The 25,262-nt window shown below is 60.9% G+C and overlaps 2 protein-coding genes across 6 annotated transcripts in view; one reads left to right on the forward strand and one right to left on the reverse strand.

Moving 5' to 3' along the window:
• BOP1 (BOP1 ribosomal biogenesis factor) overlaps positions 1 to 24,899 on the forward strand; it is a 43,762-nt gene extending 18,863 nt beyond the window's left edge. The window contains exons 4-16 of the mRNA XM_064154492.1: positions 17,119 to 17,273; positions 17,484 to 17,601; positions 17,688 to 17,789; positions 17,964 to 18,176; positions 19,061 to 19,222; positions 19,483 to 19,563; positions 20,321 to 20,390; positions 21,443 to 21,575; positions 22,055 to 22,235; positions 22,746 to 23,034; positions 23,497 to 23,581; positions 24,347 to 24,454; positions 24,624 to 24,899. Of these exons, the coding sequence (XP_064010562.1) occupies positions 17,119 to 17,273; positions 17,484 to 17,601; positions 17,688 to 17,789; positions 17,964 to 18,176; positions 19,061 to 19,222; positions 19,483 to 19,563; positions 20,321 to 20,390; positions 21,443 to 21,575; positions 22,055 to 22,235; positions 22,746 to 23,034; positions 23,497 to 23,581; positions 24,347 to 24,454; positions 24,624 to 24,777 (1,851 nt within the window). The 3' untranslated portion in view covers positions 24,778 to 24,899. The remainder of the gene's footprint in view (positions 1 to 17,118; positions 17,274 to 17,483; positions 17,602 to 17,687; positions 17,790 to 17,963; positions 18,177 to 19,060; positions 19,223 to 19,482; positions 19,564 to 20,320; positions 20,391 to 21,442; positions 21,576 to 22,054; positions 22,236 to 22,745; positions 23,035 to 23,496; positions 23,582 to 24,346; positions 24,455 to 24,623) is intronic.
• Positions 1,529 to 12,285, reverse strand: SCX (scleraxis bHLH transcription factor). Of its 5 annotated transcripts, none has more exons than XM_064154485.1 (3): positions 10,347 to 12,285; positions 8,860 to 8,961; positions 1,529 to 4,565 (listed from the first exon to the last, which is right to left on the reverse strand). In XM_064154485.1, exons 1-3 carry the CDS (start codon positions 10,917 to 10,919, stop codon positions 4,527 to 4,529), a joined length of 714 nt encoding a protein of 237 aa, XP_064010555.1. In that variant the 5' UTR covers positions 10,920 to 12,285; the 3' UTR covers positions 1,529 to 4,526. The 5 variants fall into 5 exon arrangements, with proteins under 5 accessions (XP_064010555.1, XP_064010556.1, XP_064010553.1 ...); XM_064154483.1 differs by lacking the exon at positions 1,529 to 4,565 and having other exon boundaries at positions 7,398 to 8,961; positions 10,347 to 11,411; positions 11,522 to 12,285; XM_064154482.1 differs by lacking the exon at positions 1,529 to 4,565 and having other exon boundaries at positions 7,398 to 8,961; positions 10,347 to 11,064; positions 11,115 to 12,285.
• Positions 24,900 to 25,262: the final 363 nt, after the last annotated feature.

Raw genomic sequence — 25,262 nt, forward strand, 5'->3', positions numbered from 1 at the left:
GAGTAAATCAGGAGAGGAGAAGGTGGAGAGCGAGGTCACATCTGGTTCCTGGCAGCAGAGCAGGTGCTGAGCAGGGGGACGGCTGAGGAGCACCTCATGATGGATCATCTGAGGGGACCAGCAGCTCCTTCACCACCCCAGCCACAGGAGCAGGGGGGATGGCTGCAGGTTGGGCTGCTGGCGGTGTGGGACCGTGCTAAGGGGTGGTGGGATGGTGGATGTGGCATCCCACCACAGCCAGGAAGGCTCCAGGCTGGGGGCAGAGTGGCTGGAAAGTGCCTGGGGGAAGAGTCCCTGAGGGGTTGGTGGCATCGGCTGGAGAGGAGCCAGTGTGTGCCCAGCTGCCCAAGAAGCCTGGCTGCGGAAGGAGAGCAGATTGCCCTCTCCTGGGCGTCGCCAGTTTGTCCCAGCCCCCAGCAGACAGAACTGCAGGGAAGTCGGGCAGGGGAATCATGGAATGGGTTGGAAGAGACCTTTGGGAGACCTTTGCCCCAGGACTGCCTGGGCACCACCAAACCGTGGCCGTCAGCACTACATCTCCGTGGTGGCTTGGAAACCCCTCCAAGGATGTGGGTGTGCAATGGCATTGTCAAGGATTTGGGAATGACAGTGTTGAGGGGGTGGGAATGGCAGCCCTGGAGACGTGGGAATGGCAATGTCAGGAACATGGGAATGGCAGTGTTGGGAACACTGGAGTGTGTCCCATGGACATGGGAACGGCAGTGTCAGGGACACAGGGATGACAGCGTCAGGAGCACAGGAATGGCTGTGCAGGGTCCCCTCCCCCAGCCATCTGCAGGTTCCTGCAGGATTAAGGGCAGGAAATCTAGGATTGGGTTTCTCTCCGCATGGATCCTACCGCTCCGATCGGATCCGACCCAGGCTCCTCCTCAGCGGCTCGGGGAGGTCCTTCCCACTTCCACTCCTCTTGGCGCTCCTGAGCCCCAGAGCCAGATGGAAGAGCCGGGATCAGATCCCTGGATCTGGGGTGGTTGGGCTGTGTTGGGTCCTGCTGGCTCCGTGGGGCTGTCTTTGCCTCCTTGGGCTTTTCTTCTTATTTGAGAATCCCACCAAGGGCAGGTCCTGGTCATGCTCTCCTCTTCTCCCAGGGATGCAGAGGGAGGAGAATCTGGGACAAGGTGGGATGGTGGCCCCAGGAGAGGTTAGGCTCCCCTAGGAACGACTTCTCCTGCCCTGGAGCACTCCTCGGGGTGGTGAGACACATCTCTTCCTTCTGAGCCCAAACCCTCGTGTGCTACAGGCTGTGTAGGATCTCAAGTGGACACTAGACCTTGAATCACTAGCAGGTGATTCATCACTGCTCCTGCCCTGCTCTACACAGGGATGTCCTCTCCAGTGACAGTTTGTGTCACCTCACTGGTGACCAGCTTGGAGCAGAAACCAACTGGTTGGGGTGGTATTGAAGCAATGTGAAGCCACCTCAGGCTGGGCCAGACTGGTTTGGTGATGCCCCTGAATCCCAGCATGGTGGAGTGGGAAGGGACCTCTGGAGCTCACCCAATGCAGCTCCTGCTCCAGCAGGGTCACCCACAGCAGGTGCCCAGCATCCCAGTGCCCAGCTGCCTGTGCCAGCTCTCCAGACAAGGAGACTCCACAACCTCTCTGCACAGCCTGCCCCAGGCCTTGCAACCCTCCAAGCCAAGAGGCTGCTCCTGAGGGAACCTCCTGGCTTCCAGTTCGTGCCTGGTGCCCCTTGGCCTGTCCCTGGGCCCCACTGGGAAGAGTCTGGCCCCAGCCTCTTGCCCCACACTCTGCAGATGTGAGAAGATCCCCTCTGAGTTCTCTCCTGCCCAGGCTAATCAGCCCCAGGCCCCTCAGCCTTCTCTGCTCAGAGTCTTCTCAGCAGCTTCCCAGCCTGCCCTGGGCTCTCTGCAGCAGCTCCCAGGCTGTGCTGAAGTGTGGAGCCAGCACTGGCCCCAGCTCTGCAGCCTGGCCACACTGCTGCGTGTCCCCAAGAGACTCTCAGCCTTGGCTACCTTGCTGGCTCATGGTGCATTTGTCTCTCCATCTCTCCCAGCTCTTCCATCACTGTTCCCAGTTTCCCAGCATTGCTGGGGGAGGGGCAGGGATGGGCAGGATGTGCCCAGGTTCCCCTACCCCACAGCTGCCCAAGCCTGGCAGCTTGCCCAGGGCACCTCCGGTTCTGCAGCTCCCTTAAAGGTGCCTTCAAAGAGGCTTTCCCTTTCTTCTCCAAGAGCTCAGAAACTTTATGGCCACCCTCATCAGTGGCACCTGCAGGATCTGAGAGGCTCCACCAGCTGCAGGTGCTGCCAGAAGGGCCTGGAATGTGTCTGGAAGTGATCAGGAGTGGTGGCAGCGGGGTGAGGGGACAAGAAGGGGCCTGCTGCAGGGGCTGGAGGTCCCGCAGCCATCAAAACCCAGCTCCGAGGTTCCCAAGGGCTGGAAGCCCTGTCCTGTGAGGCCAGGCTGAGAGAGTTGGGGGAGGTTCAGCTCAGAGAAGAGAAGGACCCAGGGAGACCTTCTGCTGGCACTCCAGAACTCCAGGGGGGCTCTGGGAGAGCTGGGAGGGACCTTCCTCAGGAGGTGTTGTGGTGGGACCTGGCATGCTGGGTTTGACCTGGAAGAGGGAGATGGAGCCTGGAGATGAGAAAGAAATTCTGCCCTGGGAGGGTGGGCAGAGCCTGGCCCAGGCTGCCCAGAGAGGTGGGAGGTGTCCCATGCCTGGAAGCACTGCAGGGCAGCTTAGCTGGGGCTGTGAGCAACCTGCTGTGGTTGGAGATGTCCCTGCTGACTGTAGGGGTTGGGCTGGAGGAACAATTTGTGCCCCTTGAGGCTTGTGCAGTCTGGCCCAGGCTGCCCAGGGCAGTGGTGGAGTGCTCATGCCTGGAGGGGCTTGCAAGCCATGGAGCTGAGGGCCATGGGTTGGTGGTGCCCTGGCAGTGCTGGGGCCCTGATTGGTCTCCACGAGCCTTTCCTTGATTCCATGGTTCTCAGCTGTCACATGGACCAAGGGGACCAACAGCTTTTAGATTGGTCTGGAAAGCTGGGCTGGACATGGTGAGCAGAAGATGAGGAAAAGCCTCTTAGCTTGGAAGGGTTCAGAACCCCAGAGCAGACTGCCTAGAGAGGTTGTGAAGTCTCCTCTGAAGAGCTACCTGGCCACTGTGACTCTGGGCACCTGTGCTGGAGCAGAGGGCTTGCCTTGGGTGAGCTCCAGAAGTCCCTTCCCACCCCACCAGGCTGGGATTGGGGCATTCAGGGGTATTTATCTCAGGTAACAGAAGGTGTGGAGCATAGCAAGGGCTGGCTGGTCAGCTCCCCAAGTCCTCTAGTCCTTCCTCCATCTCCAGCAGCAGCTGGACCTCACTCCTGGAGCTCCTGGCCCAGCTCCAGGAGACATCCCAGACACTGAAGGCAGGAGCTGGAATGGAGCAGGAATCAGGAGGGGAAGAGCAGTGCCTGGAGCTGGCAGCATCAGGCTGGTGGGAGCCTGACCAAGACTTGCAGCTCCATGTCCTCATCCAGCAGCACATCCTGGCCGTGGCCAGACATGCAGATCCTGGAGCTACCTCTGACCTCAGCCAGCAAATATGCGGTGGAAAATCTGCTCCTGGCCAGGCTCCACCAGCCCAGCACCACTCCGTGGCTGCTGATGCCCACAGAGCAGAAACAGCCTCCCGAGCTGGGAATCTGCTGCTCCTGGGGGCTGTCACCTTGACCACCTTGATGCCAAGAGAAGGTCCGACCAGCAGCCTGGCCCGGATCAGCCCTCGTGTGGCCAGCAGGAGCAGGGCAGGGATGGGCAGAACCCAACACCTGGGGGGCAGCGGCCAGCAGGGGCTCACTGACACACCTGAGCACTTGTTGAGCAGAGCAGTTGCTCACTGACCCACTCGATCACTTTCTGACTTGCTTGATCACTTGTTGAGCAGGTCAATTGCTTGGCCACTTTCTGACCCACTCAGTCACTTGCTGACCAACTCAGTCTCTCACTGACCAGCCTGATCCACGGGTGGCTCAATCACCTGCTGGTGGCTTGATCCCTCTCTGGCCCTCTCTGCCCCTCTGACCCCTGTGAGTCCTCTCTGACCAGCCAGATCCCTCCGTGCTCAGAGCCATCTCCCCTTTAATGTCAGGATCTCTCAGGCTTTGCTGTCGCTTGTGCCGGTGACAGATGCCCGCGAGTGCCCCCCAGGGCTCCCAGTTCCGAACTGGAAGGGCACTGGGGGAGCCAGCTCTTGCCCTTTAGTGGTTTCCCCAGTGCTACTGGAGGCAGCCTGGGACAGGGCAGGTCCAAGTGCCAGCTCTCCCCTTTCCATGGAGCCCCCTAGAAGGTCCTTCCCCTTCCAGCAGTGTCCATCCACGTCACCATGTCACCGTGCCACTGTCAGTCACCGCATCACCCTCACCACAGAGTCCCCCCAGGGTCCATGAGCTGCCCCTCAGAGCCAGGGGTGAGGGCAGAAGTGTCTCTGAGCTGTGGTGGCTTTGGTGCGTGTGGCTTTTTCCATCCTTCCTCCTCCTCCTTCCCAAGGGATCCTCCTCTAGCTCCGGATCGCTGTCTTCCTGTCCCGGTCTTTACTCTGTGGAGAGGGGAGGAGGAGAAGGTCAGGTTCAAACCCATTCCTGAAGATAGGCTCTCTGCCAGGGCATGAGCTCCAGCTCTGGAGCTCCTCCTTCCTCCCCAGAGCCCCATCCTGAGAGGTGCCACCATCACCCCTACATGGCTCTCCCAATGTCCCCAGGGCTCAGCAGGAGCCAGAAGCTGGGTCTGCCACACAACCTTGCTCCTACAGGTGCCTTCTCCTGCCCTGGGCCTGCCTCCTGCCATCCATGCTCCTCAGGACACCCACAACTTCCACCACACTCTGCTGTAACACATGATGTGTCCATGACACCATGCCACATCCCCACTGTGGTTACTTGTCCTGCCACCAGCCTCCTGAGCCCTCCCCTTGCTCAAAGGTAGCTCAGGTAGGACAAGGACCTTCCACCCATGGCTTGGGGCTCCTCACCCCTCTCCTGTGGTCAGCACCTTCCTATGCTCAGCTGAGGCCCTATTGACACTAAGCTGTCTGCTCACAATCCATGGCTTGCAGAAGGCCTTCTTCTGTCACTAGGGCAAGAGAAGTGCCACCACCAGCACTGCCACCACCCCACCAGCGCTGCCATCACTAACACCACCACAAAAGCCCCCCAGCACCACCAGCGCTGCCACATCTACCACCAGTAGGACCAGCAATACCCCCAGCACCAGTACCACCACCACTACCACCATCAGCACTGATACCAGCACCCCCACCAAACCACCTCCACTGTCCCCAGCACCACCATTACTAACACCTCACTTCCTCCATCTCTCCACCACCAAAGCCACTTCTCATTCCCAGTTCCCCTCATCACCACCCGGCCGCTGGCCAGTCCCTGTTCCACCAGCAGCACCTGCCCTTTCCACAGGCTACCTCCCAGTGTCCCCAGCTAGTGCCCAGGTCCAGCCATGGTGACAGGACCCTTCCCCCAGCCAGCAGTGCCCATATCCAGCCATGGTGACAGGACCCTTCCCCCAGCCAGCAGTGCCCATATCCAGCCATGGTGACAGGACCCTTCCCCCAGCCGCACGTGCAAGCCCCTGCTTTGTTCTGGGGGGGAGGATGGGGAGGACTGGGAGCTGTTGAGGTCCAAACTGGGTGGGGGGTGGGGATGGGGAGGACTGGGAGCTGTTGAGCTCCAAACTGGTCACATTAAATTTCCCAGATGTTGGGGCCCCAGGAGCCCCCGGTGCCGTCTGGAGAGGAAATGGGGATTGGGAAAATCCCGCCGCAGATTTTCCCCCCTCTCACCTTCCCTTCCGCTGTAAATTAACTGGGAGGCTCTGGGAGATACTGGGGGAGGAGGGGGAGAGGTGGTGCTGGTGGAAACTGGGGAGGAGGAGGGGCTGGAAATTGGGAAGGAGAGAGATGAAGTTGCTGAGCTCCTGGGCTCTGCTTCTGGCTCCCCACTCTGACAGCTCCTTGCCTGCTTCTGGCTCCATGGGGGAAAGGATTTGAGGGGTGGGCATGGAGCCCCTCATGGAAACCACACAGAGCCCCCCATGAAGACCCCATAGAGCCCCCACAGAACCCTCATGGAGATCCTGTGGAGACTTCCACAGAGCCCCCCATGGAGTCCACAACAAAGTCTCTCATGGAGACCCCACAGATTCCCCATGCAGCCCCTCATAGACACCCCATGGAGACCCCACTGAGTCCCCCATGAAAACTCCATAGAGTCCTCATGGAGCCCCCACAAAGCCTTCACTGAGTCCCTTATGGAGCCCCCCCAGAGTCTCTCACAGAGCCCTCAAGTTGTGAGCCTACCTTGGGTCCTGTCTGTCGACTCAGTGGCCTGGGGACTCAGCTTCAGGTAACCCTGCTCTGGGCTGTCCCATGGGCTTGGTGCCATTATGATCCTGCTCTAGATCGTGATCGCCCTGCTCTGAGATGTCCTTCTCCACGTCCTCCCCCAGCTCCCTTGCCCTGCTCTGGACACCTCCAGTCCTTTGAGCTCCTTCTTGGACTCAGGGCCCAAAGCTGAGCCCAGCACTCCAGGGGTGCCTCCTCAGTGCCCCCAGTCCAGGGGCACCATACCTGCCCTGCTCCTTGGGGCTCCTCCAGGCCAGGCTGCTGGTGCCCACCAACCCCAGTGGCCTTTCCCCCTAAGCAGCACCCAGCTCTTGGCCAGCTGTTGAGGGTTGGATCTCAGGGGGGTTCCTCCAGTGGGGAACATCCCAGTGTTTGATCACACTTGTGGGGGGTGCTGCTGGAAACTGAGCCTGAAGGCAGGGATGGGAATTGATCAGGGCTGGTGGAAAAGTCAGAATGGGAATACAAAGGAATCAATGCCAAAGTGGTGGTGAGAGTTTGTAGGGATGGATGGAAAAGTGGCAATGGGAATTGATGTGGTGGAAGTGGTGATGGAAATTGATTGGGATGGATGAGAGTGCAGTGATGGGAATGGATTGGGATTGATGGGAGTGCGGTGGTGGAAATGGATTGGGATTGAGGGGAGTGCGGCAGTGGGAATGGATTGGGATTGAGGGGAGTGCGGCAGTGGGAATGGATTGGGATTGAGGGGAGTGCGGCAGTGGGAATGGATTGGGATTGAGGGGAGTGTGGCAGTGGGAATGGATTGGGATTGAGGGGAGTGCGGCAGTGGGAATGGATTGGGATTGAGGGGAGTGTGGCAGTGGGAATGGATTGGGATTGAGGGGAGTGTGGCAGTGGGAATGGATTGGGATTGAGGGGAGTGCGGCAGTGGGAATGGATTGGGATTGAGGGGAGTGCGGCAGTGGGAATGGATTGGGATTGAGGGGAGTGTGGCAGTGGGAATGGATTGGGATTGAGGGGAGTGTGGCAGTGGGAATGGATTGGGATTGAGGGGAGTGTGGCAGTGGGAATGGATTGGGATTGAGGGGAGTGTGGCAGTGGGAATGGATTGGGATTGAGGGGAGTGTGGCAGTGGGAATGGATTGGGATTGAGGGGAGTGCGGCTACAAAGCAAAAGTAGCTCCTAGAGAAGGTTTCCCAGCAGGCTGGAAACTGGAACCAGGGGAATTTCTCAGTCCAGCCCTGTAGGACCCTCCCCACCTGCAGCTTCTGGGTTTGAACTGGGATACCACCAGCTGGACCAGTTTGCTGGAAGCTGTGTTTGGTGTCCCTCTCCCATGGGGAAGGGACTGGGTGGCCTGGGGACACCTTCGATCTCCAGGCAGAAGTGGCCCCAGGCTGGGTCTCCTTGTGATTACCCCAAGGTTTAGCATCTCATAGCCCAGCAGATGTCAAGGATCCTGGTGGTCTCTAGAGCTTGGGACAGGACATGGTGAGGTGGATGAGGAGGGTCTGGGGGCTTCCTGCTTTACAGCGCTCAAGCTCTCTAGAGTCCCACCTCATGTGTTATGATGCCACCTTCTCCCCACCTTGGCATTCCTCAGCAGGGTTCATTGGGTGCAAAGATGGCTCCAGCTGCCACATCCACACCTCTGCCTCACCTCCAGCCCTCTCTTTCACCTCTGAGACCTTCCCCACAAAACAGCTTTGAAAGCCCAACCACCCCTCAGGGCACAACCATCTCAAGTAGGGCTTGGTGCTTCTCACAGCCACCTTTTCACAGCACTCCTCACCATGGCAGCTTGTCCTTGCCAACATCTTCTTTCCCATGGTTCTGTCCCTGCCAACATCATCTGCCCCATCCACACGTCACAAGGACCCTGGGAAGAGGTACTAACCCCAAACTCTCCAAGTTTGCTTTCCCAGCACCTCCAGAGAAGATCTGCTAGGGCAAACAGGACCATACCAGGGACCGGTGCCATGAAACTGGTGGCACTGGTCCCTGGAGCCTCCAGAAGCTGCTGCCAAGCTGGGCTTGTGTCCTGCTCCACCTGCCCACCCTGCCAGCCCATGGAAGGTGCTGGGCAGTGCCAGGTGGACATGGAGACAACTCCAGGATGCTGGGAGGAAAAGGCTGCCCTAAAGACTTGGAGTTGAGAGCCAGGAATGGGGGCAAACCGGGTGAACTGGGCTGGCCAGCTCCTGCTTACTGGTAGAGACCAAGTGATGGGTTAACCAGCCTGGTTTCCTGGCACTTGTGGGGCAGAGCTGCTGGTCCCTGATGCTTGAGGAGATGGTGGCCTCAGTTTCCCCCATCCCTGCCCTGGGATGCTAGGTCTGTGGCTCTCACCCAAGCAGGTGGACCAGCCTGGGAACCATCCCAGTTGGCAGCATGGTGAAACTGGGAGCCTCATCTACAGCCATCCCTGCTGCCCAGTCCCTCTGTCCCAGGAGCTGATGTGGGCTCTTCCCAGACTTTTCCCAATGCTTTTCCAGCTCTTGAGGTCCTCACCCCAGGAGGCTTTTCCCTTTCAACCTTTCTCCTTTCCACCAGCTCCTTCTTGCCACATTCCTGGTTGGCTCCTGGGGCCCTTAGGCAGCAGATTTGGACCTGCTGAAGGAAAGCACCATGTTTGCCATGCTGACTATCAGCTTCTCCAGCTCCTGTCCCACCAGAGCTACTGCTTCTCTCCCAACCAGCCCAACACACACTGTCCCCATGACAGCTCCCTAACCCCATCCCTACATCTCCATGACTTGGAACACCTGGAGATACTACCACTTCCCAGAATCCACTCCTCATCCCTACATATCCATGGTTTAAAATACTTGGAGACGTCCGCATTCCAAGCTGCTGGGGTCTTTGGACAGCAGATTTGGACCTGCTGAAGTGAAGCAGCATATTCTGTTTGCTGGCTTTCAGATTCTCCAGGTCCTATCCCAACTGAGCTGCTTCTGCTCTCCCAATCATCTCAGCTCACATCATCCTTTTGGCAGCTCCTTAACCTCAATCCCTACATCTCTGTGATTTGGAGCACCTGGAGATACCACCACCACCAAAATCCGCTCCTCATCCCTACATCTCCATGGTTTGGAACTCCACTGCACCTAAAATCCACTGCTTATCCATGTCTGGAGACAGCACCACCACCAAAATCTGTTCCTCATCCCTACACACCCATAGCCTGGAGCACCTGGAGATCCCACCACTACCACATTGCACTCTCCAACCCTACACACCCATAGCTCGGAGCACCTGGAGATCCCACCACTACCACATTGCACTCTCCATCCCTACACATCCATAGCCTGGAGCACCTGGAGACCCCACCACTACCACATTGCACTCTCCATCCCTACACACCCATAGCCTGGAGCACCTGGAGACCCCACCACTACCACATTGCACTCTCCATCCCTACACACCCATAGCTCGGAGCACCTGGAGATCCCACCACTACCACATTGCACTCTCCATCCCTACACACCCATAGCTCGGAGCACCTGGAGATCCCACCACTACCACATTGCACTCTCCATCCCTACACATCCATAGCCTGGAGCACCTGGAGACCCCACCACTACCACATTGCACTCTCCATCCCTACACACCCATAGCCTGGAGCACCTGGAGATCCCACCACTACCACATTGCACTCTCCATCCCTACACACCCATAGCTCGGAGCACCTGGAGATCCCACAACTACCACAATGCACTCTCCATCCCTACACATCCATAGCCTGGAGCACCTGGAGATCCCACCACTACCACATTGCACTCTCCATCCCTACACACCCATAGCTCGGAGCACCTGGAGATCCCACAACTACCACAATGCACTCTCCATCCCTACACATCCATAGCCTGGAGCACCTGGAGATCCCACCACTACCACAATGCACTCTCCATCCCTACACACCCACAGCTCGGAGCACCTGGAGACCCCCCAGGCCCTGCCCCGCCGCCACCCAAGCCCTGCCGGCAGCAGCCACTCACCAGCTTCCTCTGGTTGCTGAGGCAGAAGGTGCAGATCTGTTTGGGCTGGGAGCTGTCGGCGTCGCGCCCTGCGGGGCTGCCGCCGTTGCCGCCGCCGTGGTGGTAGAAGGTGGGGGTGGTGTGGCAGGGCTGCCCGTCCCCGCAGGCTTCGCCCAGCAGCAGGACGTTGCCCAGGTGGGAGATGTAGCTGGAGGCCAGGCGCAGGGTCTCTATCTTGGAGAGCTTCCTGTCGGCGGGCTCGGTGGGGATGAGGGTGCGCAGCGCGGTGAAGGCGGTGTTGACGCTGTTGGTGCGGTCCCGCTCCCGCGCGTTGGCCGTGTGCCGCTGCCGCGGCTCCCTGCTCAGCCTGCTGCCGCCCTTCTTGGCCCCGCGGCGCTTGCCGCCCTTCAGGTCGTCGCCGTAGCCTTCGCTGTCCAGGTGGTGGTGGTGGTGGTGGTGGTGATGGTGGTGGTGGTGGTAGGGTTTCTCCTCCGAGCCCGAGCTCTCGCTGCCGTTCTCCTCGTCCTCCGACAGCATGCTGATCTCGGGGTACAGGTAGCGGCTGGGCGCCGAGCGCAGCATGGCGAAGGACATGCTCCGGGGAGCGGCCCCCTGCTGCCGCTGCAGCTCCTCCCGCCTCTGATGGGCTCCTGCCGAGCTCCTCTGCCGACCCCCTTGCTCTGTCGACCTCCTCCTGCTCTTGCCGAGCTCCTCTGCCGACCCCCTTGCTCTGGCCGACCTGCTCCTGCTCCTGCCGAGCTCCTCTGCAGACCCCTTTGCTCTGCCGACCTCCTCCTGCTCTTGCCGAGCTCCTCTGCAGACCCCCCTCGCTCTGGCCGACCTCCTCCTGCTCCTGCCGACCTTCTCCTTGCTCGCACAGATGTCCTCTGCCGATCTCCTTGCGCTTGCCAACCTTCTAATTGCTCTTGCTGATCTCCTCTGCCAGCCTCCTCCTCCTCTGCCGACCTTCTTGCTCTTGGTGACCTCCTCCTCCCCTTTCTCCTCCTCCTCTGCCGACCTTCTTGCTCTTGCCAATCTCCTCTGCTGACCTCTTTGCTCTCACCGACCTTCTCCTGCTCTGTCGACCTCCTCCTTGCTTTTGCCGACCTCCTCTTCCTCCTCCTCCTTCTCCTCTTCTACCAACCTTTTTGCTCTTGCCAACCTCCTCCTCCACCAACCTCCTTGATCCTGCTGACCTCCTCTGGTGACCTCCACCTGCTGCTGCTGACTTGCTCTTCCTCTTCCAGCCTCCTTCTCCTCAGCTCCAGGTGCTCATGCTGCTTCCCTAGACGGGATCCAAGAAGCCCTGACTTGGAGTGTTGTGGTGATGGATCCCTGCGGTCTGGGGGGGCCCCGTCTCACCTCAGGCTCCAACTGAGAGGTGTCCCAGTGGTGGGTCCCCGCCGTGCTGGTGTTGAACTCCAACCGGGAAGTGTTGCAGTGGTGGGTCCCTGTGGTCTGGAGAGTCCCCAGCTGGTGCTGAGACCTGACTGGGAGGTGTCCCGGTGATGGATCCCTGTGACCTGGGGAGCTCCAGCTGGGAGGTGCTGCAGTGGTGTGTCCCTGTGGCTCAGAAAGCCTCAGCTGGTGCTGAGCTCCTGCTGGGAGGTGTTGCAGGGGTGGGTTCCTGTGGTCCGGAGAGTCCCAACTGGTGTTGATCTCCGAGTGGGAAATGTCCCAGCGGTGGGTTCCTGTGATCCGGGCAGCCCCAGCTCACCTCAGGCTCCAACTGGGAGAAGCTGGAGTTTGGATTCCCTGCGATCCAGGCAGCCCCAGCTCACCTCCAGCTCCGACTGAGAGATGCTGCGCTGGTGACTTCCAGTTCCGAAGGTCCGGGGCGGGGTCGTGGCGGTGGTCAGGGCTGGTGGGATCCTCTCCCCCCACATCCGAAGGCTGAGAAGGAGCCTGGCAGGAGCCAGCGGGAATTTTTATAGGAGCAGGCTTGGGGCTGAGGAGCAGCAGCAGCTCCAGCTCCTCCTCCAGCTCCTGCTCCTCAGGCTCTGCCCACCTGAGCTCCCCCTCAGTTAACCCTTCAGGGCTCTGCCCAGACTGGGGGGTCCTGGGGGGCTGCTGGTCCCCACAACCAGCTCTAGTTCCTCCTCCAGCTCCTGCTTCTTAAGCTCTGCCCACCTGAGCTCCCCCCCCCAGCCCCGCAGTTAACCCTTCAGAGTCTGCCCAGACTGGGGGCTTCTGGGGAGGCTTCTGGTCCCCATAACCAGACTTCATAACTTGTCCCAGTAACCTGTCCCCATAACTGGTCCCAGAAACCAGCTCCAGCTCCTGCTCCTCAGGCTCTGCCCACCTGAGCTTCCCCCTCCCAAGTCAACCCTTCAGGGTCTGCTCAGACTGGGAGGTCCTGGGGCAGGGGCAGGGTGGCAGAGACAGTAGTGGATCAGATCCCAGTGGGAGTAGGGAGGTGGGACCCCCTCCAGACCTTCTGAGACCCCTTCAAAGCCCCCTGAGACCTTCTAGAGACCCCCCTCCCCCCTTCCCCAGTCCCTCCTGCTGCTGCTAATGGGGCAGAGAGGGAGGAATTAACCCTTCAGGAGCTGGCCACCAGCACACTGCTGCACTCCTGCTGCTCTTGTCTGCCTTGATTAGCTGGCTTCAGCTGCCTTCCTTCTCCCCTCCCATAGGTGTGGGAGGTGCAGAGCCTGCTCCCAGGCCCCCCAGCAATCCCTCTGACTGGTCCCAGTGACCTGCTCCTGTAACCAGTACCCTAACTGGTTCTTAGAAGCAATCCCCAGAACCAGTCCTTGTAACTGGTCCCATTAAGCTGTCTCCTAAGGTGTGGAGCTGGAGCCCTGCACCCAGGATAGCTCCAAGATCCCATCCCAAAGATCTAGGGCTGGGACCCCATATTTAGGATGGCTCCAGGGAACCTGTGGAGCTCTCAGCTCCTGCCCTCCTCCTCCTGTCCCACCAGTCTGGGGAACAAATGCTCCCCAGCAGCAGCTGCAGCCCTGGGGACAGCTGCTGAAGCCCTCCCTGCTCCACCAGCACAACCCCATCGTGGCCCTGGAGAGCACCTGGTCTTGGTGGGGCATTGAAAGACAGCATTTGACCTCCACTTGAGGTGAAGTCTCAGGTGTCCTCTCAGCTGCAGTGGTGTCTCTGTGTCCCTTCAGTGCTGGGGCTGTCACCTGGGGCCGGTGTGGTGCTCCCACAGCTCAGCAGCAGTTTCTGGTGGCCAAGGCACTGTCATCTCCTTGCTGTGGGTGTGCTGTGGAAGCCCCAGCTCCTGCCTGCAGCTGCTTTTAGTTAGCTCCTGGACTGAGGGAGCTTCCTTCTCTCCAGGACCTTCTCCAAGGGCAGGCCCTCAGCTCCTGCCTTCCTGGTGAGGAGCACATTTATGTCCTGCAGCTCAGGAGGAGCCAGGATCCCATCCCAAAGGTGTGGGGCTGGGATCCTGCATCTAGGATGGCTTCAGGATCCCATCTCAGGGATACAGGATGGGGACCTTGCAGCCAGGATGGCTCCAGGATCGCATCCTGAAGGTGGTGGGGTTTGGAACCAGACCTTGCAGCTGGACAACTTCCCTGCCCAAGGAAGGGGCTTGTGTCAGACCCCTTGGGTGCCCATGGGGCCTGTGCTACTTAATGTCTTCATTCATCATCTGGGTGAGTGGATTGAGGCACCCTCAGGTAGTCTGGAGATGACACCAAGTGGGAGGGAAGTGTTGAGCTGCTGGAGGGTTGGGAGGAGCTGCTGAAGGGTTTGGAGGAGCTGCTGGAGGATTTGGAGTTCCTGATGGAGGTTTTGAAGGCTCTCCAGAGGGATTTGAGGTTCTTCAGAAGAATCTGGCTGCATCAATGGGCCAAGGCCAATGGGATGAGGTTGATAAAGGTCAAGTGCTGAAGAAGAAGGATGTGGAGTTGTGAGGAGCAGCTGAGGGCCCTGGGGGTGTGGAGCCTGCAGCAAAGGAGTCTGAGGGGAGAGCTTCTGGCTGCCTGCAAGTGCCTGAGAGGAGGCTGGAGCCAGGTGGCCGTCAAGATCTTTTCCCAAGTGATGGGACAAGAGGAGATGTCCTCAGGTTGCCACAGGGGAGGTTGAGGTTGGCCCTGGGGAACAATTTGTGCCCCTTGAGGCTTGTGCAGTCTGGCCCAGGCTACCCAGGGCAGTGGTGGAGTGCCCATGCCTGGAGGGGTGTGCAAGCTGTGGAGCTGTGGTGCTGAGTGCCATGGGTTGGTGGTGCCCTGGCACTGCTTGGTCACTGCTGGGACTCCATCAGCCTGGAGCTCTCTTCCAGCTGTCAGTGTAACTGGGCTTACTGGGTGTGCCAAGCCCTCCACAGCTGCAGTCTGGGTTGTGGTCAGCTCCTGGGGGGCGTCCCCCTGCCACCCTGCCGGGTCTCTGCAGCTGCCCGTGCCCACGGTGCCAGGCTGGGCGGGAGGAGCTGTGCTGGCCTCCTCCCAGTGGCTCCTCCACGTGGAGCGGATATTTTCAGGAGAAGGCTCCTTCCTCCAGCTTCTCCAGCTGCCAGGAATGTGTGGCCAGGAATGTCCAGCTCCATCCAACAACAACTTCCAGCCATGACGGCAGCTGCCGGCTCTGCTCCTGGCCTCCAGGACCCCCCCAGCCCCATGCCCGCTTCTGGAGACCTGTTAACAGTGCAGGGGGCAGCTGGGGAGTGCTGGGCTGCTCCTGCAGCCTTCACTGGATCCATCCAGCAGGGATCTGCCCCCTGCCCTGGGGGTGGGGATCGAGAGGTGGATCCCAATGGTGAGAATTGGACTGGGAACGGAGATGGATCCCAGTGCTGGGGACTGGACTGGGAGGGGACAAGGATCCTGCTGCTGGGAATTGGACTGGGAAAGGAGCTGGATCCTAGTGCTGGGAACTGGACTGGGAGGGGACAAGGATCCTGCTGCTGGGAATTGGACTGGGAAAGGAGCTGGATCCCAGTGCTGGGAACGGGACTTTTCCAACCCTTTCATGCTTCCTTGCAGATGTCTCCTTCCCAGGCAAGCTCCTGCCTGGCCACCACCACTCGGGCTTCACCTCCCTAGCATCTCCTTGGGCCATGCTGGCCCATCCCAGGAAGCTGCAGAGATGCAGGCCTCTTAGCCAAGGAGTTTCCTACTAGCAGCTGTGGGATGAGGCTTCCAGAGCTGACATCCCAGTGGGCAGCTGCAGGAGGACTCTCCTAGGAGGTGCTGGAAGCCCCTGAGCTCCAGGGACCTTTTCCATGGGAGGCTCTGTGTCCTTCACAAGTGTTTATGGAGCCCAGATGGTGCCATGGGACAAGCTGCCCCCTGACTGCGGGGTGTGGGGGCACAGGTCATCCTCACACCCCCAGCCCTGGGGTCTGCCACCGGGGTGGGGTCACTGAGGTCTGCAGTGTGGTGGCAACCAGGAGAGCCTGGAGGAAGCCTGCTCCTGGCCAACCCGGTGAAAGCGCCAGGCTGGGGGCAGAGGGGCTGGAGAGTGCTCCTTGGGAAGGCCTCGGGGGGGTGGTGACAGCAGCTGGAGAGGAGCCAGCGTGTGCCCAGGTGGCCAGGAAGGTCACCAGCAGCCTGGCTTGTGGCCAGTATCAGGGACAGGGCAGCTTCAGGACGTGTCCTGCCTGGTGCTGGTGCCTGGGGGTGGGGAGGGCCCTGGCAGCTGGCGGCTGGAAAATGTGAGGCAGGTTCCTGTCTGCTGGCCGGGGCTGGGCAGGGCTTGGCCATGCAGCTCCCGAGCGCCGCAGCCTGCAGCCTTCTGCTCCCAGGGCCTTGGGCTGGGACCTGACACCTCAGGAGCCCACCAGGTGCCACCTGCCGTGGCCCGAGCGTGGGCAAAAGGGGCTGCACCTCCACCAAGGAAGGTCGTGGTGGTGACCTCCTCAGTCTGCAGCCCTGGGGTGTGGCCATGGACCTCCTGGTCTCTCCCAGCCTGGGGCAGTCATCTCCAGCCCCATGCTGGCAGCAGGGTAGGGCAGGGACTGGCAGCAACCCACAGATGGGGGTTGGTGAGCTCCTGCTTGGAGGGGTTGGGGTAGCTTGGTGGCCAGAAGGTCAAGGTTCTGCCCCACTGCTGTGCTCCAGTGGGACCCCCCCTGCAGTGCTGGGCCCAGCTCTGGAGTCCTCAGTGCGGCAGAGACATAGACCTGGTGGACTAGGGCCAGAGGAGGCCCAAAAGATGATCCAAGGGCTGGAAGCCCTCTGCTGTGAGGCCAGGCTGAGATCATCAGGGGTGTTCAGCCTGGAGAAGAGAAGGCTCCAGGGAGAACTTCTGCTGGCACTCCAGAACTTCGTGGGGCTCCAGGAGAGCTGGGAGGGACCTTCCTCAGGAGGTGCTGTGGTGGGACCAGAGGTGCTAGGTTGGAACTGGAAGAGGGAGATGGAGCCTGGAGCTGAGGAAGCAATTCTGCCCTGGGAGAGTGGGGAGAGCCTGGCCCAGGCTGCCCAGAGAGGTGGGAGATGTCCCATGCCTGGAAGCACTGCAGGCCAGCTTGGCTGGGGCTGTGAGCAACCTGCTGTGGTTGGAGATGTCCCTGCTGACTGCAGGGGTTGCACTGGGAGAGCTTTGAAGGTCCTTTCTTCCCTGTGTTGTGCACAGTCCTCACTTCCAGCTTCACCACCAAGCCTCTTGCCTGTAGATGGACAGGGTGGAAGCAGCAGGATCCAGGCTGTAGCTGGTCAGGGCTTGGACATTCCATGTCTGCCTGAGGTCATGGAATCCCAGAGTCCCAGCTTGGGATACACCTGAAGGATCACCTGGTCCAATCTTAATTGGCCAAAGCCCAGCCCAGACATCCTGCCCCAACCCATGGCCACCCCTCACCTGCCTTCTCCTCTGCTGTCCCCCCCAGGACATTCGCAACACGGTGGGCAACATCCCCATGGAGTGGTACCAGGACTTCCCTCACATTGGCTACGACCTGGATGGCAAGAAGATCTACAAACCCATCAGGAGCAAGGACGAGCTGGACATGTTCCTGGAGAGGATGGAGAACCCTGACTACTGGTGAGCAGGCTGGCGGAGCGCCTGGCGGAGCGCCCGTGCTGCGCGGCCCTGCCCGCTGCCTGCGGGTGTCCAGCGCCTGCAGCACCTCGGCTCTGGCTCGCAGGGGGGTTGGGCAGCTCAGGGTGTCCTGGCGTGGCTCCTGCGCTGTGGCTCGAAGGTGGTGGTGTGGGTGGCACTGCCAGGGGTGGACACTGGTTGGGCTCTCTGCAGGAGGACAGTGCAGGACAAGATGACCGGCGCCGACATCAAGCTGACGGACGAGCAGGTGGACCTGGTCCATCGGCTCCAGAAAGGCCAGTTTGGAGATGTCAACTTCAACCCCTACGAGGTGGGGTCATGGCACAGCCTCTGCCGGTGCCCCAGGGCGGGCATTGGCAGGGCAGGTGCCACAGGGCTGGCTCGATGTCTCCTCAGCCTGCCATTGACTTCTTCACCCACGAGGTGATGATCCACCCGGTGACCAACCGCCCGGCAGACAAGAGGAGCTTCATCCCCTCCCTCATCGAGAAGGAGAAGGTAAGGGAGGGCTGGTGGCACCTGGGGTCATGGGGGAGATGGTCATGGCAGACCCATACCAAGTTCTCCAGTGCAGCCCCATCAGACCCCAGGACAGCAAAGCTGTGCTCAGCAGCTTCCATGCCCATCCTCACTCTGCACATCTCCTCTCCAATACCTCTCCTTGCCTGACAGGTCTCCAAGCTGGTCCATGCCATCAAGATGGGCTGGATCAAGCCCCGGAAGCCGAAGGACGACTCACCAAGCTACTACGACCTGTGGGCCCATGAGGATCCCAACTCCATCCTGGGCCGCCACAAGATGCATGTCCCAGCACCCAAGATGAAGCTGCCAGGCCATGAGGAGTCCTACAACCCCCCGCCCGAGTACCTGCTCAGCGAGGAGGAGGTGACCTGCAGGGGACACCTCTGGGAACATGGGGAGCTCTGCTCAGCTGGAGAGGGAACTCTAGGAGCCATGTTGAGATGAGATGGGACCTTGAAGTGTGCCCAGGTGGCCAAGAAGGTCACCAGCAGCCTGGCCTGGAGCAGCCCCAGACTGGGCAGCAGGAGCAGGGCAGGGATGGTCCCCACAGACCAAGGGGCGCTGTGGGGGGTGCTGGGCTCAGCTTTGGGCACGTGACGCCCAGAAGGAGCTTGAGGGGCTGGAGGTGTCCAGAGAAGGGCAAGGGAGCTGGGGGAGGGTCTGGAGCAGGAGAATAAGGGAGTGGAGAAGCTATGAAGAGCAGCTGAGGGCCCTGGGGGTGTGGAGCCTGCAGCAAAGGAGGCTGAGGGGAGGCCTTCTGGTGGTCTGCAAGTGCCTGAGAGGAGGCTGGAGCCATGTGGGGCTGAGATCTCTTGGGCCAAGAGGAAGTGTCCTCAAGTTGCCCCAGGGGAGGTTCAGGTTGGCCCTGAGGAATAATTCGTGGCCCTTAAGGCTTGTGCAGGCCTGGCCCAGGCTGCCCAGGGCAGTGTTGGGGTCCCCATGGTTGGAGGGGTCTCCAGGCCACGGAGCTGTGGTGCTGAGGGCCATGGGTTGGTGGTGCCCTGGCACTGCCGGGACACTGCTTGGACTCCATCAGCTTGGAGGCCTCTCTCAGCCCACCCCATGGCTCCAGTGAAGATGGAGTCAAAGCTTCTCCAGCCCCTCGCGTCCTGGGGTGCCATTTGGTGTCTGGCTGTCAGCAAACACTCCAGACAGGCTTTAGCAGCAGGCGCTGGGGGTGCCAGCAGCCCTGGTGACCCTGGTGCCCTGGTGTCCCTGGTGACCCTGGTGTCCTGTTCCCCTGGCAGAAGCTGGCCTGGGAGCAGCAGGAGGCGGCGGAGCGGAAGCTGAACTTCGTGCCGCAGCGGTTCGGGAGCCTGCGGCAGGTCCCAGCCTACCCTCGCTTCATCCAGGAGCGCTTCGAGCGCTGCCTCGACCTCTACCTCTGCCCCCGACAGAGGAAGATGCGGGTGAGGTCTTCTCCTCCCACCACCCCCCGCCCCGGCCATCGTGGGGAACTCTCACACACGTTCCTCATCAGCCTGCCGCACCAGAGCCAGCTCCTGAGCTTGGATGAGGCCACCACAGCTTCCAGCAGCTCTGCCCTGTGCTTCTCCTCCAGCTCGGAGCTCCCAGCCTGGGCTGGTTGGCCACATCCTGCCCTGGGGCTGTGGCACGCTGGTGGCAGGGTGGTGGAACCTGGCTGTGTCTCAGCACCTCCTTCTCACAGGTCAGCGTGAACCCTGAGGACCTGATCCCCAAGTTGCCCAAGCCGCGGGACCTCCAGCCCTTCCCCACCACCCAGGCACTGGTGAGTGGGGGTGTGGAGCTGGTGGGCACATGAGTGGCACTGCTGTGCCTCCAAGATGCTCCTGGTGAGACCACCTCTGGCTCTGCTCAGAGAAGGGCTTGGAGGGGCTGCAGAGCTGGTCATGTCTGGTCACCATGCTGGAGGGAGACTCCAAGAAGAACCTTGAGGGGATGGAGGTGTCCAGAGAAAGGAAAGGGAGCTGGGGAAGGGTCTGGAGAAGAAGGGTGTGGAGAAGTTGTGAGGAGCAGCTGAGGGCCCTGGGGGTGTGGAGCCTGCAGCAAAGGAGGCTGAGGGGAGAGCTTCTGGCTGCCTGCAAGTGCCTGAGAGGAGGCTGGAGCCAGGTGGCCATCAAGATCTTCTCCCAAGTGTTGGGCCAAAAGGAGATAGCCTCAGGTTGCCCCAAAGGAGGTTAAAGTTGGTCCTGAGGAATAATTTGTGCCCCTTGAGGCTTGTGCAGGCCTGGCCCAGGCTGCCCAGGGCAGTGGTGGAGTCTCTGTCTCTGGAGGGGCCTCCAGGCCATGGAGCTGTGGTGCTGAGGGCCATGGGTTGGTGGTGCCCTGGCACTGCTGAGGCACTGCTGGGACTCCATCAGCTCAAAGGTCTCTCCCAGCCCACCCGTGACTCCACGCAGGAACTGGTGGCTCTCAGATCTCTACCCCAGGTCTCTTCTTTCTCCTTGCCCAACCTGGTGGCCCAGAGGGGGCCCAAGGATCTGGGCTTCCTGGTGGCCTCACCCACCTCTTGTCCTCCTCCCTAGATCTACCGAGGCCACTCCAGCCTGGTCCGGTGCCTCAGCATCTCTCCCAGTGGCCAGTGGCTGGTGTCAGGTGAGGAGCCAGTTCCCAGGGCACTTCCCACCCAGGACAGCCCAGGGGATGAACTGGGAGCTGCTGGGGCTTGGGAGCTGCTGGGGTTTATTTGATTGCTGCTGGGGTTTGGGAGCTGCTGGGATTTAGGGGAGTTGCCAGGGTTTGGGAACTGCTGGGATTTAAGGGAGCTGCCAGGGTTTGGGAGCTGCTGGGATTTAAGGGAGCTGCCAGGGTTTGGGCAGCTGCCAGGATTTAGGGAGCTGCTGGGGTTTGGGGACCTGCCAGGACTTACGGAGCTGCTGGGATTTAGGAGCTGTTGGGAATTGGGAGCTGCTGGGGTTTGGGAGCTGTTGGGATTCAGGGGCTGCTGTGATTTCAGGATCCGTTGGGATTCAGGGATCTGCCAGGAGGCTGGGCAGAGGCTGGCTCTCAGGAGCAGCTGGGAATTCCAGGGATGCAGATTTGCTTTTTTTAGCCCTCCCCAGCTGCCAGCTCCCAGCTTGCGTGACGTGGAATTCCTGGCTGCTGGAATTCCTGGCTGTGGGCTGGGAACGTGGCTGAGCTCGGGGCTTAGAGCTAAGGGACTGGGAAAAGGGATGGGGAGCACGCAGGGGCCCCACCCACAGCTACCTGCTGTCCTTGGCTTGGCACCAGCCCAGCACAGCATGGCACAGCCCAGCCCAGCCCAGCCCAGTCCCACCCCTAGCCAGGTGGGGCTGAGATCTCTTGTGCCAAGGATTGGGCCAAGAGAAAGCAGCCTCAAGTTGCCCCAGGGGAGGTGGAGGTTGGCCCTGAGGAACAATTTGTGCCACTTGAGGCTTGTGCTGGCCTGGCCCAGGCTGCCCAGGGCAGTGGTGGAGTGCCCATGCCTAGAGGGGTTTGAAAGCTCTGGCTCTGTGGTGCTGAGGCCACGGTGGTGCTCTGGGTTGATGATTAGACTCCACCAGCTTGGAGGCCTCTTCCAACCCAACTCATCCTGTGACAAGTGGAGCTGGGCATGGCAACCTCAGGGCAGTGTCCCTGGGCAGGAGGCTGGCCCCTGCCCTGTCCTACCTGAGGCTGTTCCACAGGCTCTGATGATGGCACAGTGAGGTTCTGGGAGGTCTGCACAGCTCGCTGCATGAAGACCCTGCCCGTGGGTGGTGTGGTGAAGAGCATCGCCTGGAACCCCAACCCCACCATCTGCCTGGTGGCCATCTGCGTGTGAGTGTCCCCCTGTCACCTTCTGCAGCCCCCAGACAGGAGCTCCTTGAGCTGGAGCAGTTGCTGGAGATCCTCCCCCAAAGCCTGTCAGGCCCTGAGGAGCACCTAAACTGGTGGTAACCTCAGCAGCGAGGGTGACCACACTGCAAAGCCACCTCTGCTCCCAGCACCCTACCTCCTGCTTCCTTTGGTGGCCTTCATTCTTGTGACAGCCTTCATTGTCCTGGTGGCTCTCCCTCTCCTTATGGTGGCCTCATTCTTCTTCTGGTGGTGCTCCTTTCCCATATGGTGGCCCTCACTCTTTTGGTGAGCCTCCTGCCTCTCATGTTGTTCTCGTGATGTCCTTCGTTCTCATGGTGGCTCTCGCTCTTCTCATGGTGGCCCTCACAACATCCCACACATCCCTCCCCGTGGCTCTGGCCCCATGCTGAGGCCATCCTGTGGGGGTCCCCAACCCATCCACCCATCCTATGCCACAGGGAGCAGTCGGTGCTGCTGGTGAACCCCTGCCTAGGGGACAAGCTGCTCTACGGAGCCACCGACCAGCTGCTGGAGTCCTACGTGGCCCCGGAGGAGGAGCGGGTCCAGCCCGTGCGGTGGCTGCCAGCCACCCCCGAGGAGCACAGCAGAGGGGTCCGCCTGGCCATCCAGCACAGCAAGGTGGGCACAGCCACCCCTGGGGCACAGCCTGGCCTGCTGCCTCGCCCCTCGAGGTGCTGGCTGGCTCCAGGGCGTGGTGGTTGACACTTTAGGGTGGGTGGTTGACTCATTGGGGTGGTGATTGACCTCGTGAGGCTGTTGGTGACTCCAGGCAGTGGTGATTGACCTCGTGGGGCTGTTGGTGACTCCAGGGGCTGGTGGTTGACTTCGTGGGGCTGTTGGTGGCTCCATGGGGTGGTGGTTGACTTCGTGGGGCTGTTGGTGGCTCCATGGGGTGGTGGTTGACTTCGTGGGGCTGTCAGTGACTCCAGGGAGTGGTGGTTGACTTCGTGGGGTGGTTGGTGGCTCCATGGGGTGGTGGTTGACTTCGTGGGGCTGTTGGTGGCTCCATGGGGTGGTGGTTGACTTCGTGGGGCTGTTGGTGACTCCAGGGGGTGGTGGTTGAGTGGGGACGCCGTGAGCCAGCCCCAGCACTGCCTCTGAGCCCGAGCTGTCCCCGGGCGCGCGCAGGCGGTGAAGCAGGTGACGTGGCACGGCAAGGGCGACTACCTGGCCAGCGTGGTGTCGGACAACAGCAGCATGCAGGTGCTGATCCACCAGAGCAGCAAGCGCTGGAGCCAGAGCCCCTTCCGCAGGAGCAAGGGGCTGGTGCAGGTCGTCCTCTTCCACCCCACCAGGCCTTACTTCTTCGTGGCCACCCAGCGCTACGTCCGCGTCTACAACCTGCTCAAGCAGGAGCTCACCAAGAAGCTGATGACCAACTGCAAGTGGGTGTCCAGCATGGCCATCCACCCCGGAGGTAGGTGGTGGCCTTGGGACTTGACTCGGACTTGGCTTTGGTGCATCACGGAATCACTGAGGCTGGAACAGGCCTCCGAGATCACCCAGCCCAGGCTGTAACCCACCATCAGGACCTCAGCTAAACCTTCCACATCCAGCCTTTCCTTAGAGACCTCCAGGCAACCTCAGGGGTCTTCCTAAGCTGAGGTGGAGCAACCCTGGTCAGCTCTGGAGTGGGGGGAGGGGCGGGTGGTGAGTGGAAGCTCGGAGGGTTGTGAACCACTGGGCAGGAGCTAGATGGAGGCTTGGAGCTCAGGGCTCAGTCCTGGGCAACATCTTCAACAAGCTGGATGAAGGGAGGGTGGGGGCCCTCAACCAGGCCACCTGGACTGGACGATCTCCAGAGGGCTCTTCCAACCCCCACCTCGCCAGGCTGCTGTTGTCTCTGGTGGCCCCAGTGACTCCCAGTTCCCCTCCCCAGGTGACAACATCATCTGCGGCAGCTACGACAGCAAATTGGCCTGGTTTGACCTGGACCTCTCCACCAGACCCTACCAGCTGCTGCGGTGAGGCCTGGGGTGGGAGCACCACCCCTTTAAAGAACCCCATGAACCTTCTCCACGGAGCTCCTCCAGGGCCTCCTCCCAGGGCCGTTCCTCTCCTGGGAGCTGGAACTGGGATGGAACCTGATGGGGCTGTCCCAAGAGCAGCCAACCCTGCCCAGAGAGTTGGTTTCTCCTGGTTGCCATAGGCTGGGGTGGGCAGTGGTGACCTCCTGGAGCTCTGCCAGGACAAAGCCTCTATGGGGGTTGGTGCTGGGCTGGTCTGAGCTGCCCACAGCATGTGCCAGTCTGTCCCAGCTACACAGGACACTGTGGGTACAGTGGAGATTAGGGTCTTGGCCAGGCCTAAGCCAAGGGTTGGGATGAGGACAGAACATCCAGAAGGTGCCCATCTTGGAGAGGAGCCAGCATGTTCCCAGGTGGCCAAGAAGGCCACCAACAGTCTGGCCTGGAGCAGCCCCAAGCTGGGCAGCTGGGGCAGGGCAGGGATGGTCCCCATGGACTGGGGGCACTGGGGAGGCCACCCCCAGAGTGCTGGGCTCAGCTTTGGGTCCTGACTCCAAGAAAGACCTTGAAGGGCTGGAGGTGTCCAGAGAAGGGCAAGGGAGCTGGGGAAGGGTCTTGAGAAGAAGGCTGTGGAGAAGTTGAGGAGCAGCTGAGGGCCACGGGTTAGCAGCAGCAGCAGCCTTGGCAGGGCTGGTGGTGGTTGGGCTGGCTGCTGCCGAGGGCCCGTTCCAGCCCAAGCCGCCCCGCGCCCCCTCTCGGCAGGCACCACAAGAGGGCGCTGCGCAGCGTCGCCTTCCACCGCCGCTACCCCCTCTTCGCCTCGGGCTCCGACGACGGCTCCGTCATCGTCTGCCACGGCATGGTCTACAAGTAGGTGCCCTCGGAGCCGGCAGGGCAGGGCGTGGGGCGCATCTCCCGTCCGAGCTGCAGAGCCCTGAGGCTTCCCCTGGCGCCCTGAGGGCGCAGCTCCTTGGGGGCGGCCCCGGGGGAGTGGGACGGCGGGAGGGAGCCCCACGCTGACCTCTCTCCTCCTCCACAGCGACCTCCTGCAGAACCCGCTGCTGGTGCCCGTCAAGGTGCTGAAGGGCCACGCCATAACCCTGGACCTGGGCGTCCTCGATGTCCTCTTCCACCCCACGCAGCCCTGGGTCTTCTCCTCAGGGGCCGACGGCACCGTCCGGCTCTACACGTAGCTGCTGCGCCGACCCCATGCCGGCGCCCCGCGGGCAGAGGCCACCCAACCCTGCTGAGAGCTGTGCTCCTGGTCCTTCAGGCAGACTCTGGGGCCTTGCTCATTAAACGTCTTTGGGTACAAGGCTGGGTCCTTGCGTGCTCCGTGGCTGGCACGGATCCCTGGCACACCTGCAGCTCCCTGGGGCCTCCTTTGCTCCAGGCTCAACAAGGGCAGGTCCCTCAGCTGCTCCTCACAAGTTCTCCAGACCTTTCTTCTCCTGGGCTGGGCATCCCCACCCCTCCTCTGGAGTAGCCAGGTGAGGGAGGGGTGGTGGGACCAAGGCAAGGTGGCAGAAGATGAGATGAAGTTGGCCTTGGCCCTTCCCAAGGTCTCTTCTTGCTCCCTGTGTGCCAGCTCCAGCCCTGGCCTGGGACAACTACAGGATCCAGCTGGAAAAGGCCCCAGCAGCCACCAAGGTCCTCTCCTGTCCCAACAAGCCCTAGC

This window comes from Pogoniulus pusillus, chromosome 14, assembly GCF_015220805.1.
Source record: "Pogoniulus pusillus isolate bPogPus1 chromosome 14, bPogPus1.pri, whole genome shotgun sequence".
NCBI lineage: Eukaryota > Metazoa > Chordata > Aves > Piciformes > Lybiidae > Pogoniulus > Pogoniulus pusillus.